General features: G+C 46.6%; 1 protein-coding gene across 2 annotated transcripts in view; it reads right to left on the reverse strand.

Moving 5' to 3' along the window:
- LCP2 (lymphocyte cytosolic protein 2) overlaps nt 1–20,813 on the reverse strand; it is a 398,083-nt gene that overhangs the window by 112,303 nt on the left and 264,967 nt on the right. For both annotated transcript variants that reach the window (XM_077473572.1, XM_077473571.1), the window contains one exon: nt 2,960–3,040. In XM_077473572.1, the coding sequence (XP_077329698.1) occupies nt 2,960–3,040 (81 nt within the window). The remainder of the gene's footprint in view (nt 1–2,959; nt 3,041–20,813) is intronic.

Consider the following 20,813-nt stretch of genomic DNA (forward strand, 5'->3'; position numbering starts at 1 on the left):
TAGGGTTCTGAACCACGCGAAAATTGCGGACTAGAATCAATGAACATATAGTCAATATAAAAAATAGGTTTATTAAACATAGTGTGTCAAACAGTTTCACAACAAAGATTCAACATTACCTAAATTCTATGGAATAGACAAAAGCAAAAAACACTGGAGAGGGACCCATTTAAAAAAGAGTTGTATCACAGAATGAAACCAAATAGTTTTATAAATTAGACACTTTGCCACTTATAGGTACGAATATGTTTTACAATCAATTCTAGCTGGTTCAGTATGTGTTGTATAACATAAGTAGTGTTTTCTGCATGTCTGGTTTCACGGATTCTGGGTTTGTAATCACACACACGGGGAACATGTCTTTTCCATTGAGAGACGAGGTAGGCAGAGGTTGGCATGATCCGCCAATCATGTCACACTCTGGAGGTATTTAACCTAATCTGTCTAGTGACCGAGACGTTTTCTGATGACGTTATAAAACGAAGCGTACGTCGAGGTGCATCCCGGTTACGTCACATCTGGTCATTGACTTCCGGTTTACAATCACCAGTGGAACGCATGGCAGACACTAAGCGGAGGCTGGGCGGCTGCGGATCATACACCTGGTGTTATAAGCTATTATCCCCAAGGCACCTAAAAATGTGAGCAGCCATTTGGTTTTTGGTTTTTATGTTACTAATTTTTATTAAACTGTATCACACTATGGTCCCGTTTTATGTTTATCCTTAATGGTCTACCTGTGGTGGAGAGGAGAATCCTATTGCAAATATAATCAAGCTACAGCTCCATTGGTTTATCATAAAGTTCACTTATATAAACTGCCTGCAGTGACCTTCTTTTTCATGTCCATTTGGTGAGTAAGCATTGTAGTCACACTCATCAGGTGATATTCATAAAGATTAGCCTTGGTGACGGTATATGGATAAGAATCATCACACTAAGAATATATATAGACTTTGGATTGTTTTGACTATTTTGAGCTTATCACCAATTTTATTAATTGTTTCGTTTGTATTAATTATTTAAAGTATTCATTTAATACATCAATTTGCACTGTGCACTTTGTTATGTTTGTATAACCACAAATGTATAATAATAATTTATAGGCTTTTTACATAGCATTTTTCATTAGCGCACCCTACCACACATAACTTCAACAATACTAATAAGATAGCCTTTTGGGTCCAGCAATATCTTTCTATTTTCTCTGTACATTAGATGGTTGGCAGGCTGCCAAGACTTGGTTGTAATAGGAAAAAAATAAAAATTCTGTTCAGACTAATGCAATCTGGTAACTTGTATGCATGTCGGTGCTATAAGTTGTCATTCATTCTGAAAGGAATGGCATCCCAATGCACCTTCCCAGCATACTTGGTGTTGCGTTGCTGTTGCGGTGTGCTGCCGAAAATGTCACATGCACAATATTTGGTCCATTGTAGAACATTAGCCAGTCTATTCAAATTAGTCAGCTGCTTTGACACAACCCACATTAACAGGAAATAAAATGCATTCAGAAAAAGCAAATACTTTAGTGTACATAGTATGGGCACAGATTCACTAAGGAACAGAAAGAGACCAATAATCAAACAGATTAGCTGGTGGGTTAGATGCATATGTATACATACACTGCAAAAAGAGGAGTTCCATCTTAAAATTAAAGGCACCATTCAGGTGAAGAATACAAACTTTATGAAAAAAAAACCCTTTAAGACAAAGGCATAACGAGCAAGTATGCTTAAGTTAATACTTAAATCTAAGTCCCTTTAGTGGCCAGAGCCGAGATGATGTCACTCCCACGCATGCACATGGGAGCTGCCGTTCACGGTGCAGGGCTCGAAAGGAACTGCATGTAATGTAAATATCTCCTACATGTTTATGACATATTTACACTACCGATAGGTAAGCCTTATTATAGGCTTACCTATAGGTAAATATATGCAGAGGAAGTTTTAACTAAGTCAGAGATTGAACTGTCACATATTCATAACTTGTTTTACTTCATCAAGGCTGTATTACCAAGGAAGCACAAGCCTTGTAACACCATTGTAATGCCCAGTTCAAATGGATGCCAGTATACATATAGTAAAAAACTAAGAAAAGGGGATATAATAACCACATATATAACTCATAGGTTTTAATGTGCACAAATATGAATCCAGCCTCAAACTTGATAACAAAAAGTCAGCGGGTTTGATTTACTAAAGGCAAATTGACTGTGCACTCTGCGAGGGCAGCTAAGTAAATGAGGTAAAGCTTCACTTTGCAAATAATACCCAATGACATGCAAGGAAAACAAACAGCATTTTTGCTTGTACATGATTGGATGATGGAAGTCAGCAGAGCTTTCCCTCATTTACTAAGTTCTGGAGTAAATTCCCTTGAAAAGTGCACAACCTTTTTTCATTTAGTAAATCAGCCGTAATGTCATCATTCACAATTTTTCCCGTTATCATTCTTAAAGCTATCTGGTAAGTAAGAAAATGGTAAAAGACATTTACCATGCTTATTACTATTTGGTTGTTGCCCTTTTTTCTCCACCTTTCTTTGTTGCATAATAATAATTACTTTTGTCCTTGAGCATATCAAGACAAAAAGACTACGGGGGTTATTTACGAAAGGCAAATTCATTTTGCACTACAAGTGCAAACTACAAGTGCAAAGTGCACTTGGAAGTGCAGACGCTGTAAATCTAAGGGGTAGATCTGAAATGAGTGGAAGCTCTGCCGATTTTCTCTTCCAATCATGTGCAAGCTAAAATGCTGTTTTTTATTTTCCTTGCATGTCCCTCTCAGATCCACAGCAACTGCACTTCCAAGTGCACTTCCAGTGTAATTTCAAGTGCACTTTGCACTTGCAGTTTGCACTTGTAATGCAAAATGAATTTGCCTTTTGTAAATAACCCCCAATATGTATCAATAATCAACTAACTTCAGACACGTAACACAGTCTTTGTACTGACCTGAGACAATACTAGATGTTCCTGTGTTTGGTTGTAATACCATTTTGGGCTTTTTTGTTCTGTCGATGCTTGGAGCAAATGCTATAACAAATTGCACAGTTAAAACACACATTAGTTTTGTTGACCTATTACTGTGACCTTTAAAGTAAGAAAGAAAAAACTGTGATATGCCAAATATAACAAACAAAAAGTTATTTCAGGTAACAAGTCAAATCAGTGCACTGGTTCAAGATTAGCTCCACCAAATTACATTGTTAGTGCTTTTAAAACCTTGTTCATAATGAACATATAATCTTCCTAATTTTCTACTGTACAGCTTTATAGCTCCATCTCACAAAGCAAGTATATTAACTGTATTTTTAGTTTACCTATAAAGTAAGTGCATTAGGAACATATTAGCTTTTTTTTTTAAGTGCATCAGTGAGTCACTTTGTGAGAGGGTGCTCTGGATCTCAGTGGTCGCTGACGCTCCCTAAGAGAATGACTGTTGCTGATTGTAGCACAATAGCTGTAAATGTGCAGACAGCATGTGGGACCACCACTAAAATCTGGACTGTTGCTCTCCCCAAGTGGGACAGGCTGCTAGTTATAGGACCGGAACACTATTTCTATAAAAATGAATGCTTTATTTTTATGTAGCCTTACTTCATATGAAAGAAAAATATAGAACTACACTTGGGCATTAATAAAAACACTGCAATAATACCTCAAATATAGGCTTAAAGTGGTTGTAAACCCTTACAAACCACTTTGACCTACAGGTAAGCCTAGATTAACGCTTACCTGTAGGTCCAAGAAATATCTCCTAAACCTATACGGTTTAGGAGATATTTACCTGAAGACAGCCACCACTGTCTAGGGTGCATGCACCGTAGACAGCGGCGCTCAGGCGCACCGGGTAAGCCGCAGATCGCGGCGATATGCCACGAGTGTCGGCTCCCGTGCGCATGCGCGGGAGTGATGTCATCACTGCTCCGGTGAATCACAGCGCCGGAGCAGTGAGACCTACCAAGAAGATGGACGCTCTGAACTACAGGGGACAGCGGTGACTTCGCTGGCTCCTGTGTCAGGTAAGTGACACATAATGGACTACTATGCGATGCATAGTAGTCCATTATGCTTTGCCTTTACAGGGAATGAAGGAGGAAGTAAACTCATCCAGGTTTACTCCCTCTTTAATGAAAACACAATCCTTTATTTTATAGATACGCACCTTAAAAAATAACAGAAAATGCAGGATAAAATATTATTTAACTATATCCTATGACAAGAGATGCCTAGCTGTTAATGTTGAACTTCACCATCACTGCAGCCAGCACTTTCATTGATTCAAACCCTCTCACGTGTGCTTCCTCTCCCCTGATGCAGTAGCTGTGAGTTTAGCCTTTGACAGCTGGCTCCTATAATGGTGAAGGTGAACAGTAACAGCTAGGCATCACTTAACAATGTCCTTAGCAACATCCTGGGAGTGTTCTAGTCAGGCTTCATGAGGTACATACTGTAAATGGCCTATGTGACGGACCCCGGTACTCAAGAAGAGTGTGGCCATCGTATAAGCTGCCCTTGCCCAGTACCAGCACTATCCAAGATTCCTTAGCCCACCCAGTCTCTAACCATAACTCAGCCTAGGGTGGTATATTCAGTAACATGAGCCACAGGCATATTCAAACTTTCAACAAAGATATAATACAGACAGAGATATAATTAGCAATAACAATGTGGGAGACATGCTTAGCAGAAAAACACATAACAAATCCCACCCCACTTCAAACTATCTGCAACGGTATATGAAACACACTCCTACAATATTCCAGCAGTCTGAACAGGTGAAATGAATTAATCTTAATATATTTCTTGAGGGATATTGTTGATAAATATTACTGTCCCAAGTGAAGAAGCCTTTCCAACTTTAAATTCAAACCACACATATAAAACCCGGGATAACAGGGATGAACTGAAATTATGAGTCTGGTGTGGTTGTACAGTGAGCCTGGTTAGGGCAGACCAGACTGGGCTTATCAGTCACCCTGTGCCCTTAATAGACACAGGGTCACTTACACATAAGTGGGGCCTAGGGAGCTGAGCAAGAAGTTTCCCAACCTCTCCAAGGTAAGCTGGGTTCCACGTGCCCCGCGCCCAAAGTAACTCAAATAAATCAAATAAACAGATAAAACATAGACGGTGTTGTAAACACATATGCATATAGGAAAATGGTTGTGGAGCATGATTTTTTTCTGGTGCCAACTTGGTCCAGCATCACAGTTTTTTCCTTCACCTATCTGTTTTAAATCACAGAGCACAGAGGAGAATTATCTGTGAAGAGTGTGGCTCTTGTGTACATGGACATTTATTTTCCTATAAGCATATGTGTTTACAACAGGGTCTATGTTTTATCTGTCTATTTCATTCATTTGTAATTTATATATATTCAGCCATCCATACTCATTATTTGTGACCAGTGGTGGGTCCATCCATTATGATGTTCCCTTGATCATTGGATATATGGTTTTATATTAAGTGCTGCACATTTTTTTTTAGAACAGAATCCAAGTTGCATGAGGTCCACTGTGAAGTTTCTACAGTCCGTGATGATTTGGGGAGCCATGTCACCTGCTGGTGTTGGTCCACTGTGTTTTATCAAGTCCAAAGTCAGCGCAGATCTCTAGCAGGAAATTCTAGAGCACTTAATGCTTCCCTCTGCTGACCATTTGTATAGAGATGCTGATTTGTCACCTGCCCACACTGCCATAAGTACCAATACCTGGTTTAATGATCATGGTATCACTGTACTTGATTGGCGAGCAAACTCGCCTGACCTAGACCTTCCATAACACCTCAGCAGTGCCACAGGCTGACTGCCTCCATGCCATGCTGCATTGATGTAGTAATTCATGCAAAAGGAGCCCTGACCAAGTATTGAGTGCATACTATACTGTATATGGACATACTTTTCCGTAAGCCAACATTTCTGTAGTAAAAATCCTTTTTTTTTATTGTTCTTATGTAATATTGACATTTTCTGAGATACTAAATGATGGGTTTTCACTAGCTGTAAGCCATAATCATCAAAATTGAAAGAAAGAAATTCTTGAAATATATCACTCTGAGGCCGCGTACACACAGGCGGATTGTCTGTCCAACTTAGTCCTCTGAACCGTGTTTCAGCGGACAATCCGCTTGTGTGTGGGCTTCAGCTGACTTTTTCAGCGGACTGTCTGACGAACAAAGTCTTAGGCCGCGTACACACGGGCGGACTGTTCGCCCAACTTTGTCCGCTGAACAGTGTTTGGGCGGACAGTCCGCTCGTGTGTGGGCTTTCAGCGGACAGTTTCAGCGGACAGTTGGACGGACAAGGTTTTTCGGAATTTCCAAAAAACTGTCCGCTGAAACCTTGTTTCAGCGAACAGCCCGCTCGTGTGTAGGCTTGTTCGTCAAACAAAGTTGCGCGCATGCTCAGAAAGGATTTTCACGCCGAAAGCTATAATGCAGTGTATAGGACGTCGTATTTTTCGTCCCGTCGTACGTGCCGTTCACGTCATCGCGCAAAGGGCGCGTACACACGCGCGGACTGTTCGCCCAACTTTGTCCGTCCAACAGTTTCGGCAAACAGTCCGCTCAAACTTAGCATGGACGGACATGGTCACACACGACGGACGAACAGTTTGCTGAAACCGTGCGCGATGACGTGAACGGCACGTACGACGGGACGAAAAATACGACGTCCTATACACTGCATTATAACTTTCGGCGTGAAAATCCTTTCTGAGCATGCGCGCAACTTTGTTTGACGAACAAGCCTACACACGAGCGGACTGTTCGCTGAAACAAGGTTTCAGCGGACAGTTTTTCGGAAATTCCGAAAAACCTTGTCCGTCAAACTGTCCGCTGAAACTGTCCGCTGAAAGCCCACACACGAGCGGACTGTCCGCCCAAACACTGTTCAGCGGACAAAGTTGGGCGAACAGTCCGCCCGTGTGTACGCGGCCTTACGGAATTTCCGTAATTTTGTCCGTTCAAACTTGGTTTTGTCCGTCCAAACTTGGTTTCAGCGGACAGTCCGCTCGTGTGTAGGCAAGTTGGACGGACTAAGTATGGCGCATGCTCAGAAAGGATTTACACGGCCGAAGGTTGCATTGCAGTGTATAGGACGTCGTTTTTCTAGTCCCGTCGTACGTGCTGTACACGTCATCACGCACGCTTTCAGCGGACTGTCTGCTCATCGTGTGTGGTCAAGTCCGTTCATTCAAATTTTGAACGGACTGTCTGTCGGATTGTCTGACGAACTTAGTTGGGCAGACAATCCGCCCGTGTGTACGCGGCCTTAGTGTAACACATCTATAGAAAATATATGAGTTTCACTTTTTGAATTAAATTCTTGAAATAAATTAACTTTTTGATGATATTCAAATTTTATGAGATGCACCTGTATACACTGTGATTTTAGTAATAAACTTATCTTTAATAATGGTCTTCCATTCAGGTATTGCTGGCTGTTGCTGTCCCAGGCAGAGTGCATTTGGTATTACTCCGCCTGTGACAGGAGTTGGTGCTATGAAGGAAACATCGGCTTATGTGGCTCTGCTCTGCAACCACTTGCTTCCTCTACCGCCAGCTTCATTCACAACACTGATGCTCTGGGATGGTGAGTCGGCATCCCATGATCTGGGCTTGCCACATGAGAGGGCTCCGTGGGCCACTGGTTGGGCAACCGTGCCTTAAAGTGTTATTAAAGGCTTTTTATTTTTAAATAGCAAACAGGTTTCCTCACCTGCACTGTGCAGTGGCTTTGCACAGAGCAGCTCCTCCCTCCTGCCGAGTGCCCCCAGAGCAAGCAGCTCGCAATGGGGGCACCCAAGCAGGTTTGTTTCCAAGCCGCAACTCTGCGTGTCCATCCACACTCGGAGCCATGGCTCGGGTCTGTCCTCTTCTCTCCTCATTGGCTCCCTGGCTGTGATTGACAGCAGCGGGAGCCAATGGCTCAGCCAATGAGGAGGGAGAGTCCCAGGGAGCCAAGGCTCTCATGCACATCACTAAATCGCGATGGAGCACAACTATGTATTAGGGGGGCTAGGAGGATGTTGCACTGAGAAGGTTTTTTTACCTTCATATAGTTACATAGTTAGTCAGGTTGAAAAAAGGCACAAGTCCATCTAGTTCAACCTAAAAAAAAAATAATATTAATAATATCATACAATTCCAGAGGAAAGGAAAAAAAAAACAGCAGAGCATGATACAATTTGCTAAAGCAGGGGAAAAAATTCCTTTTGGATCCCCCGAGAGGCAATCGGATTTTCCCCAGATCAACTTATACCTATAAATGTTAGTACCCAGTTATATTATGTACACTTAGGAAATAATCCAGGCAGTGGCGGAACTACCGCCATAGCAACACATGCGGGCGCTATGGGGCCCGCAGTCAAGTGGGGCCCGGTGAGGACAGGCGCCGCGGCTCCACGGGAGATAGCCGGCGGCTCCGCGGGAGGTCCGCGGGTAGTCCGCGGCTCCGCGGGTAGTCTGCGGCTCCGCGGGTGGTCCGCGGGCGGCTCCGCGGGTAGTCCGCGGCTCCGCGGGTGGTCCGCGGGCGGCTCTGCGGCTCCGCGGGTGGTCCGCGGGCGGCTTCGCGGGCGAGAGTGGGCGGTCCGCGGGTGGTCCACAGGCGGCTCAGTGAGTGAGAGCGGGCGGTCAGAGGATCCGTGGGAGGCGGATGAGAGTGGCCAGTTCGCTGGTGAGAGAGTGGGCTGGCCAATCAGGGAGCTGACAGGCGGGGAGCATAGAGATGACATCATCTCTGGCCACCCTGCATCCCTGCAGTGCAGTTCCCCCCTCACTGTGCAGGCAGCCAGGAAGCAGAGAGCTGACATTATTATCTCTCTGCTGACTGACTGATAATCTGCTGCCTGACTCTGTGACACAGCAGGAAAGTGGCAGAGCAAGTGACAATCCATAATGTGTGGCAGGCGACGTGGCAAGTGACAATCCGTAACGTGTGGCAGGTGACGTGACAAGTGAAAATCCATGACGTGGCAAATGACAATCCATAATGTGTGGCAGGCGACGTGGCAAGTGACAACCCGGGACGTGGCAAGTGACAATCCATAACGTGTGGCAGGTGACATGGCAAGTGACAACCTGGATGTGGCAAGTGACAATCCGTAATGTGTGGCAGGTGACGTGGCAAGTGACAACTCGGGGCGTGGCAAGTGACAATCCATAACGTGTGGCAGGTGACATGGCAAGTGACAACCTGGATGTGGCAAGTGACAATCCATAACATGTGGCAGGTGACGTGGCAAGTGAAAATCCGTGACGTGACAAGTGTCAATCCGTAATGTGTGGCAGGTGACGTGGCAAGTGACAACCCGGGACGTGCAAGTGACAATCCATAATGTATGGCAAGTGACAATCTAGGATGTGGCAAGTGACAATCTGTAATGACGTGGCAAGTGACAATCCGTAATGTGTGGCAGGTGACGTGGCAAGTGACAACCTGGATGTGGCAAGTGACAATCCGTAACATGTGGCAGGGGACGTAGCAAGTGAAAATCCGTGACGTGGCAAGTGACATTCCGTAATGTGTGGCAGGTGATGTGGCAAGTGACAATCCGTAATGTGTGGCAGGTGACGTGGCAAGTGACAACCCGGGACGTGGCAAGTGACAATCTAGGACGTGGCAAGTGACAATCCGTAATGTGTGGCAGGTAACGTGGCAAGTGACAATCCGGGATGTGGCAAGTGGACAATCCACAACATGTGGCAGGTGACATTCTGCAACGTGTGACAAGTGACAATCTGCATCTGGTGGCAGGCGATGTGGCAAGTGGACAATCCGCAACATGTAGCAGGTGATGTGACAAGTGACAATCCTTAATGTGTGGCAAGTGACAATCCAGGACGTGGCAAGTGACAATCCATAATGTGTGGCAAGTGATGTGGCAAGTGACAATCCAGGACGTGGCAAGTGACAATCCATAATGTTTAGCAAGTGACGTGGCAAGTGACAATCCAGGACGTGGCAAGTGACAATCCATAATGTGTGGCATAATGTGTGACTTATCTATCTTGGCAAGTGACAATCTGGGATGTGGCAAGTGGACAATCTGCAACATGTGGTAGGTGACATTCCGCAACCTGTGACAAGTTACAATCTGCATCTGGTGGCAGGCGATGATGGCAAGTGACACGTTCAGGGATCCCACTGATTTTGCATTATGGTGAGTTGAACTATTTCATTTTATATAACAGAACAGAAATTGGTTAGAAGGCCTGGAGGTCTGCAATGTGTTCCCTTCAGGGGCTGCATACAGTATACTGCATACTTTGTTGTTCAAAATTAATATAAGCTGTTGCCTGGGTACTGTGCCACATGGGTGTGGTAGTCTGTTGTTCAATGGCATTAGTTAATTTTTTATTTTTTTTGGTGGGGGGGGGGGGGCCCATGCAACATTTTGCTATGGGGCCCTGTGATTTCTAGTTACGCCCCTGAATCCAGGCCTTTCTTAAAGCAATCTACTGAGCTGGCCAGAACTACCTATGCAGAGAGTCTATTCCACATTTTCACAGCTCTTACTGTGAAGAACATTTCCGTATTTGGAGATTAAATCTCTTTTCCTCTAGACGTAAAGAGTGCCGCCTTGTCCTCTTTGTTGACTGTAAAGTGAATAACTCAGCAGCAAGTTCACTATATGGACCTCTTATATATTTGTACATGTTGATCATACCCCCCCTTTAATCTCCTCTTATCAAGAGAGAATAAATTCAGTTCCTCTAATCTTTCCTCATAGCTGAGCTTCTCCATGCCTCTCATCAGTTTGGTTGCCCTTCTCTGCACTTTCTCCAGTTCCCCAATATCCTTTTTGAGAACTGGTGCCCAAAACTGAACTGCATATTCCAGATGAGGTCTTACTAATGAGTTGAACAGGGACAAAATTATATCTCTCTCTCTGGAGTCCATACCTCTCTTAATACAGGAAAGGACTTTGCTCGCTTTGGAAATCCCAGCTTGTCATTGCATGCTATTATTGAGCTTATGATCTACCAAAACCCCCAGATCCTTCTCCACTATGGATCCCCCCAGTTGTACTCCCCCTAAAATGTATGATGCATGCATATTCTTAGCCCCCATGTGCATAACTTTACATTTCTCGACATTAAACCTAATCTGCCACATAGTCGCCCAATTAGACAGAGCATTGAGGTTGGCTTGTAAATTGGAGACATCCTGTAAGGACATTATTCCACTGCATAGCTTGGTGTCATCTGCAAAGATGGAAATGTTACTTTTGATCCCAGACCCAATATCATTTATAAAGATATTAAAAAGTAAGGGTCCCAGCACTGAACCTTGGGGTACACCACTGATAACCTTAGACCATTCAGAGTAAGAATCATTAACCACTGCTCTCTGAATTCTGTCTTGTAGCCAGTTTTTACAAACTGATATTTCCAAACCTGTAGACTTTACCTTACACATGAACCGTGTGTGCGGAACTGTATTGAAAGCTTTTGCAAAATCCAAGTATATCACGTCCACCGCCACCCCTCTGTCCAAGAATTTACTTACCTCCTCATAAAAAGAAATCAGGTTTGTCTGACAACTTCTGTCTTTCATGAACCCATGCTGTCTGTTGCTTAAAATATATTTTTTTCCTGCAAGAACTCGTCTATGTGGTCTTTTTTTAATCTCTCCAGTATCTTCCCAACTATAGAAGTTAAACTAACAGGTCTATAGTTATTTGGTAAAGACTTTGTTCCCTTTTTAAATATAGGCACCACATTGGCCCTGCTCCAATCCAGTGGTACTATTCCTGTCATTAATGAGTCCCTAAAAATTAGATGGCAATGGCTTTGAAATGACAGAGCTCAATTCTTTTAGGATCCGTAGGTGGATGTCATCAGGTCCAGGTTTATCCACCTTTACTGTCCAAGTATTTCTGGACCAAAATACATAAAATTCATGAAGGTAAAAAAACCTTGTGCCTTTAGAAACACTTTAACACTATACCCTGGGTAACCTTAAAAATACATTTAGGGGGGGCGTGACCGGAAGTCGAGGCGAATGGACGCTTAAGCCATTCGCTCTCCCACCAGCTCAGCTCCACCGGCACCTTGAGGGACAATCCACCGCCATCCGATGGGCAGATCGAGGGCTACCCGCTCTGCCTCCTCCAGGGGACCCTCCGCGGCCCCTCCGGGACCTGTGACGGGCCTGCGGGCCTTTTTTTCCCCGACGGATCTCCCGGCCGGCGGGCCTCCCAAGATGGCGCCGGCCGCGGCCGCGGAGACGTCCCGGGCCTCATCCCCGGCATCCAGCCAGCAGAACGGCCGCTCCACGGGCCCTGGCGAGGCCGGGACGCCACCCGGTTCCGGCGCTGCCGATCGGACTTCTGGAGGGGTGAGTGAATACCAGCTCCCGGCCCCGCCTCGAGCCGCCGGACTAGGCCTGAAGCCTGCCGATCAAGCCCGGGGACCCGGTCGCCTCCATCCAAGGCCCAGAGGCTGGCCTCGCCATGGGCTCTCAGCCCACATCGTCACCGCAGTGGCTCCCCGATCCCCACTGATTGTGCCGCGGGACGGAGGGAGGAGGAACGGAGCCGTCCAACCCCCCCGGCCCCTGTACCTGCCTGGGAGGGGGTGTGGGATCTTCACGCCGAACCTGCTCCACCTATACGGGCGAGTGGGTCCGGGAGTTTCGGACCTGCCCCGCCACCTCACCTGCAACCAGCCGGGGGCGACCCGGGAGGCCCATCCCTGCCACCCATGCATCCGCAATGGCAACACTACCTGCAAGCATTTCCTACTAAAGAGGACTTTAAGCAATTGATAGAAGACGTCAAATCTACATGTAGAGCGGAAATACAAATGCTACATTCCGGCCTCAAGCACTTGGCGGACCGGGTGGAGATGGCCGAAGAGGAGATCCAAGAGACCAAAATAGCGATCCACAAGACCCAAACGCAGGAGGCTCCTGAGGGACATGCAACGCCATGTGGAGGACTTGGATAACAGGGGGCGCAGGCATAACATAAGGGTGAGGGGGATACCAGAGGCGGACGGCCCGGAGGATCTACAATTTATCCTGCAGGAAATATTTAATGACCTCCTTGGGGAACCCCCAACCAAGTTCATTGAGATGGACAGAGCGCACCGGGCCTTGCGCCCCAAAAACGCTACCTCGAGCCCCAGGGATGTCATATGCAGACTTACTTCGTTCCACATTAAAGAGGACATAATGAGACAGGCCCGCCTAGCTCGGGTGGTGACCTTTCGGAACACACCAGTCCAACTCTTTCCGGATCTCTCCTGGCTTATGCTACAGAAACGTAGACTTCTCCAGCCGCTTCTCCGCACTTTGCAGGATGCTGCCATCCCTTACCGTTGGGGATTTCCATTCACCCTCACAGCTAAACACCAAGGCAAGCCGGCGTCCTTGCGGTTTCCTGAAGACCTCCACGCCTTCTGTGAAGAATTGGGCGTTCGTCCTCCCCAGCTGCCGGATTGGGATCTAGTGGCTACCCAGCCCACTCCTCCGTCACTGTGGCAGAAGGTCCCCTCCCGACAACGCCCTCGAAACCGGGAAGCACCAAAAAAATCTGCCCGTCAAGGACATGGCTGAAGCATAACGCAGTATCTATTTTTTTCATACTTTTTTCTCTTTTTTGATTCCGTTTGCCCAAGTGGCGAAAGGGAATAAGGCCCGTTTTGTTTGTTGGTTGGCCTACGGACCGCTGTCTGGACAGTACGAACCTGCCCGCATGCTCTGCCCCCTGAGTCCCCTTCCCGTCCCTCTGGGTGCCCTCTTATTGACATGTCACATATAGGCTGGCACACGTGGGAGACCCGAGAAAGTGGGTTTCCTTATGTTTTTGTGTCACCCCCTCCCCTCCCGGACGCATTGGCAATGCGTCCGGGACCCTAGGAGATGTCTGGCGATTGGTATCGCGTTTGCATCTCCCCCTAAAATGTATGATGCATGCATATTCTTAGCCCCCATGTGCATAACTTTACATTTCTCGACATTCCGTATCAGGAATCCCGACCCCGGGGGAGGATTCCTGATACTTAAAGGCACATGGAGGTCCCAACCGATCACCCTGTGTACCCTATACGCCCCAAACACTCGTCAACACAGTTTTCTCTCTAAACTCCTGCTGCGACTGTTTAAATCGGTCCACGGCTACCTAGTGGTGGGGGGGTGACTTCAACCTGGCCCATTCAGCTACTGCGGACCGCCTGGCGGCGCTGCCCCGGCCGCCCTCGGCTAAAGCACTTGGAGACTCCAAACTTTTTCGCCAACTGACCCGGCGACATGCTCTCTTCGACGCCTGGCGTGCCCTTCACCCGGTAGATAGGCAGTATACTTATTACTCGGCCCCCCACCAGTTGCACTCCCGTATAGATTACTTTTTCACCAACAATGTTACTTTGCGGTCGGTCCGGAGTGCCCATGTCCTGCCAATTTCATGGTCGGATCACGCACCGATACTTCTAACGCTGGACCTCGGTGCCCCGGTGGTTAGGCCCTATAATTTGAAGCTGAACACTTTCCTCTTGCAACATCTCCCCTCCCAGGCAGAATTAGTCTCGACCTTGAAATACTACTTTGCCGAAAATGCAACCCCGAAAGTCACCCTCCCCACGTTGTAGGAGGCCCATAAAGCAGTCATCCGCGGTAAGTGCAGAGGCCACTAAACTGCGAACGGAAGGGGAGCTCGGGCAATTGGAACGGGACATGCAAGCCTCCCCCTCCTTGCGCACCCTCCGAAAGATAACGAAGCTCCGCATGGCGCTTAGGGATTTGGCGCTTCGCCGGGTGGAAAAGACCCTCTTGAGGATTAGGCAGACGTTTTACGATAGGGGCAACAAAGCGCACTCTCTTTTAGCGAGGAAACTTAGAGATAAAAACCTCCTGTCCACCCTGCACCAGATTAAAACTAAGGCCAATACTGTGGTCTCCCACCCTAGGGAGGTTGTGGACATGTTTGCGAGCTTCTATGAGGAGCTGTACAACAGTCGCGACATCCCTAGTGATCCCTTGCCGGCGGAGCTCTCCCAACGTATGCAACAATACCTGACGGACAGCGGGATCCCCTCCATTCGAGCCCAGGACCTAGCCTCCGTGAATAAGCCCATTACAGAGGAGGAGAGAGAATTAACCATCAAGTCGTTACCGGCTCATAAATCTCCGGGCCCGGATGGCCTGCCCTATGAATATTATAAATCGTTCCTACCCCTATTGCTTCCGTACATGTGCAGATTGTTTAATGCATTCCTGCTGACTACCCCGGTCCCCCCTGATATGCAACGCTCCTTTCTCACTCTGATACCCAAACCGGATAAGGACCCCATCCTCTGTGCCAACTACAGGCCTATTGCGCTCTTGAACACGGACCTGAAAATTTTTACTAAACTCCTATCCCTGCGGCTTAACATGGTCCTCCCTTCCCTCGTACATAAAGATCAGGTAGGATTTGTCCCCCTCCGCCAGGCTGGTGATAACACCAGGAAGGTTATAGATTTGGTCGACGTGGCGAATAGGGGGGACATCCCATCTCTGCTCCTGAGTCTGGATGCGGAAAAGGCTTTTGATAGGCTGGGGTGGCCCTTCCTGTTCGCCACGCTGACTCACATGGGGATGAGGGGACCATTCCTGCAGGCTATACGGCACCTCTACTCCAATCCGTCCTCTCAAGTTAAGACCCCCTTTGCTACTTCTTCTGCCTTCTCTGTTTCTAATGGCACACGCCAGGGATGCCCCCTATCGCCCTTGCTGTTTGCCCTTTGCGTAGAACCCCTGGCGGCATCCATTAGGCGGAACCGGGATATCAGGGGCATTCCGGTCAGGGATAGGGAGTTCAAGATCTCACTGTTCGCGGACGATGTGATCCTTACCCTGACCCAGCCTATGATCTCCCTGCCCAATTTACACAAGGAGCTCGATAGCTACAGCGCCCTATCGGGTTATAAAATTAACACTTCAAAATCAGAAGCCCTCCCGGTAAACATTCCCCCCCTGGAGGTGGATCATCTTCGATCCACTTTCCCATATCACTGGAAAACCTCCTCCTTGAAATATCTGGGGATACATATTACCCTGACATTTACTTCCCTATACCAGGCAAACTTCCCGCCCTTGTATGGCACCATCAGGCAGCTACTTTCCCGGTGGCGGAAGCACCAGATTTCCCTCTTTGGTAGGATAGCGTCGGTGAAAATGACGATCCTTCCGAAACTCCTTTACCTGTTCCAGACCCTTCCTATCCCCATACCTTACCATCATCTGAAAAAAATGCAAGCGGATCTGCTCAATTTCGTGTGGAACTACAAACGCCACAGAATACCTCGCTCTGTTATGACGGCCTCCCGCTCAGACGGGGGTCTGGCGTTTCCGGACCTTATTAAGTACTATCAGGCAGCCCAGCTCCGAGCAGTGACCTCCTGGTTCACCCAGCGGTCATACAATAGATGGACGGAAATCGAGAAACTTTGGTTGGCCCCGGCTCACCCTAATAGTATGCTCTGGAGCGCGGCAGCCTTGATCCCTCGGGCCCAACTTCTGGGAACTATGGCACACCTGCAGGGCCTATGGCGTAAGCTCTCCAAGGTCTACGAGTTATCCTCGGATAAGTCGCTCCTGACGTCCTTTTTATATCATCCTAAGATGCCAGATAGCCTGACATACCCGATGTCGCATCCGTGGTCATCCCGGGAATCTTTTCCATCTGGGAACCCTGGTGGACCCTAGGTCGCGGAGACTGCAGTCCTACGCTGACCTTCAATCTAAATTTGACCTTCCACGACAGAGTTTTTACAGTTATTTACAGATACGACACTATGCCCAGACCATATCCTCTGACCTGCGTTTTTCCCCACCCTCCGCTTTTGAGACTGTAATTCTAGCGGGCATAGCCCAAAGAGGATTGATATCTGCCATTTATAAAATAATCAACGCTCCCCCTAACGCTTTGAAAGGCAAGCATACCTACATGCTCAAGTGGGAGGAAGCGTTGGGCGGGGAGATTACGGAGGAGCAGTGGCAGCTGATATGGTCCCAGGCCTCAAAAAGTGTGCACGCTCTACCGGGAGAATGCGTATAAAATTTTATTTTTTTGGTACATGACCCCGGACGTTCTACACGCCATCTACCCCACCTCCTCCGACAGATGCTGGAGATGCTTAGCCCACAGGGGTACACTGTTCCATATCTTCTGGCAATGCCCCCTCGTAACTCCCTTTTGGGAAGAGGTCCAGCGCCTCTTGACTACTATCCTAGACCAGCAGGTGGCACTGGACCCCAAACATTTCTTGTTGGGCATCCCCTTTCCTAAATTGACGAAGTCCCGAAAGAAACTGTCAAGACATATCTTGACAGCGGCGAGGTGTCTAATTGCCCTAAATTGGAAAAAAGTACAGCCCCCCACCCTCGGTGCACTCCATACTAGAATTAAGGACGTGGAACTGATGGAGAGGATGACCGCCAGGATACAGGACCGGATTGAGGCCCACGGTCTGGTTTGGACCCCATGGAATCTTCGGGAGGACCGGCTGTGATTTGATGCGGAGACCACACACGGTGCTTACCCCCCTCTTCCTTCCCCCACCCCCCCTCTTATCCCTCCTCCCTCTTCTATTTCTTAACAGTTCTCTCTTCTTTCTCTTATTTCTTCTATCTCCTATTCTCTCGCTTTTGCTCTCCTCTCTCTTTTCTTTTTCGCTTAACTTCTCTCTCCTTTTCTTTTTCTTCTTGATTCTCCAATCTCCCTTGTTCTTGTTTCCATGTGCCCTATGGTTCCTTTAGAAAGATGCTTTGATACCAGCGACAGGTGTGAGTAGTTAGAAGTACTTGTAGAAATCAGTATCTAGCTATTGGGCTACCTCGCTGGACCATATGACGGTTGGCACTATATATTTATATCCAGTACTGGCCCGGTTGATCGTGGAGGAGTCTTTTGGGCCTGGTCTATACCAGTTCCGGAGGGCTCCCTGTGATTCAACGGGCGGAAGGCCCCTAATGTTAGCTCATTTTCTTTCTTGTGGAACTGATGTGATGTACTACAGCATGATGTGTAATGCATTGTTGGAAATAATAAAAAGTTAATTGATAAAAAAAAAAATACATTTAGGACCCTTTCACACAAGAATTTAGTCCATCTGTCAGGTGGAACCAGATTGAAACACAATGTAAATCTATGGGCAAGTGGATGTAAATGGATGTATGTTCAAATTACATCTGCTCACATCCAAGTTCGTTTATGTCAGCAGAAAAAAAGAAAAACAGTGAAAGATTAAAGTCTTTTTCCAGTTTTGTGCACATAACTGTACAATATGTGAAGGGATGACATTTATTTACATATATTCCTGTTACGTCTGCTTTTACGCTCATATTTTTTTGTTTATACTTTAGTCCTTTTTGGTTTGTAATATTTGGGCGTCCAAACCACTAGGCAGTCATTTTGTCAGGACCTAGCCTAGAACCTAGGGGAGGCACAGTGGTGTAGTGGCTAGCACTCTCAACTAGCAGTAAGAAGGCTCGCTGGTTCGAATCCCAACCACGACACTACCTGCCTGGAGTTTGCATGTTCTCCCTGTGCCTGCGTGGGTTTCCTCCAGTTTCCTCCCACACTCCAAAGACATGCAGGTAGGCTAATTGGCTGTCCAAAATTGGCCCTAGTATATGAATGGGGACCTTGGATTGTGGGCTCCTTGATGATATGGACCAATGTGAGTATGCAATGTACAGGGACAGGGACAATTGTAGATGCTCACTCAGGTTGAAATGGATGGACTGGTGTCTTTATTCAACCTTACTAACTATGAAACTATGAAACCTGGGACCTCAGCTGTGTCTGGCAATGAATCTGCTATCTGAGATGCTGGACAGTACCTTGTCAGATCTTTTGGACGACCCTGCCTTGTACCTTGATTTCACCTGAACCTTGAACTCTTTGCTCCTCCCATGAACTTCCTGGTATAAGCCATGTCTCTGCACTTCCTCCTTGCCAGAAAATTGTGCTATCTCCAGTCTGTGTCTCGCTCCTGTCTTCCCTGCTGCCGTTTATATTTGCTACTGCTCGTTACCTTGGCTTGTTCTATGACTAGGCTTCTGCCTGATACCAACCTGCAACAACTCATTACCGAACTTTTGGCTTGTTTACTGATCACGCTTCTGTTTGATCCTTACCTGCTCATCCGCTACTGAACCCCGGCTTGCTCACCTTCTGGTGGGGCGATCCTGAGGAGCGCGACCTGATACTAACACGCAGCTAAATCCATCTCCACCATCAGGAGCTTTGGTGAAAACCGGTTAGTACTTAGACTCCGCACCTCAGGTGAGCCTGTGTCATCTGCCAGAGTGACTGCCTGTGTACCTATCCTGCTACAGCAATTGGCCTTTGAGCCTGACCCCTGATCGTGACACATTTACTGTATATTTTTAAAACAAAGAGTCTTTATTTTCTTCAAAAGTCAAACAAAGCAGTTTATCTTCAGCATAAAGAACCAGAAGTAGTCCATAAACACTGCTACAAAGCAAAGCCTCAGCTCACCACCAAGATAGACTTGTCCCACTACAGAATTTTGAAGTTCCCACCTGCTTCTGAGGTCCAAAAAAGGTCCCAGCAGTTCAGTAATGTCTCAGAGCCCATAGCACATTGGGGTTGCTTTACTAAAACTGGAGAATGCAAAATCTGGTGCAGCTGTGCAAGGTAAATAATCAGCTTCTAACTTTAGCTTCTTCAATTAAGCTTTGACAAAAAAAAAAACACCTGGAAGCTGACTGGTTTCTTTGCAGAGCTGCAACAGATTTTGCAATCTCCAGTTTTCATAAATTAACCTCATTGTGTTCAGCTCCACACAGCACCTCATCAACACTTGCTGGCTATTTCCTGCCTTTTTCAGAGCTCTCTTGCAGGTGGACTTCTAAGTAATGAAATCACCCCCCCCCCCCCCCCAAAAGGAACACAACCCAAACAGGACCTATCCCTGGCATTCTGTACAGAGCCCTTTCACATAGGCATTCACTCTGAATTTGTCTGTCAGTTTTCACCCAGATCCAGACCATCACAATTACAGTGCCTTGAAAAAGTATTCATATTCTTTGAAATTTTCCACATTACAACCAACAATGCAAATGTATTTTATCGAGATTTTATGTGATCAACACAGAAGAAAAATTGTAATTTTATTTTTTTACACATAAATATGTGAAAAGTGTGGCGTGAATTTGTATTCAGCCCCCTTTCCTCTGATACACATATCTAAATCTAATGGAACCAATTGCCTTCAGAAGTCACTTGATTAGTAAATAGAGTCCACCTGTGTGTAATTTAACCTCAGTATAAATACAGCTGTTCTGTGAAGCCCACAGAGGTTTGTTAGGGAACCTTAGCAAACAAACAGCATCATGGAGGCCAAGGAACAAACCAGATAGGTCAGGGATAAAGTTGTGGAGAAGTTTAAAGCAGGGTTAGGTTATAATAAAATATTCCAAGCTTTGAACATCTCACAGAGCACTGTTCAATCCATCATCCGAAAATGGAAAGAGTATGGCACAACTGTAAACCTACCAAGACATGGCCATCCACCTAAACTGGTTGCATTAATCAGAGAAGCAGCCAAGAGGCCCATGATAACTCTAGAGGAGCTGCAAAGATCCACAGCTCAGGTGGGAGAATCTGTCCACAGGACAACTATTAGTCATGCACTTCACAAATCTGGCCTTTATGGAAGAGTGGCAAGAAGAAAGCCATTGTTGAAAGAAAGCCATAAGAAGTCCTGTTTGCAGTTTGCGAGCAGCCATGTGGGGGACACAGCAAACATGGGGAAGAAAATTCTCTGGTCAAATAAGACCGAAATTTGA

Source organism: Lithobates pipiens, unplaced genomic scaffold (genome assembly GCF_037356315.1).
Source record: "Lithobates pipiens isolate NorthernLeopardFrog02 unplaced genomic scaffold, aLitPip1_a1.2 Scaffold_8, whole genome shotgun sequence".
NCBI classification, from domain to species: domain Eukaryota; kingdom Metazoa; phylum Chordata; class Amphibia; order Anura; family Ranidae; genus Lithobates; species Lithobates pipiens.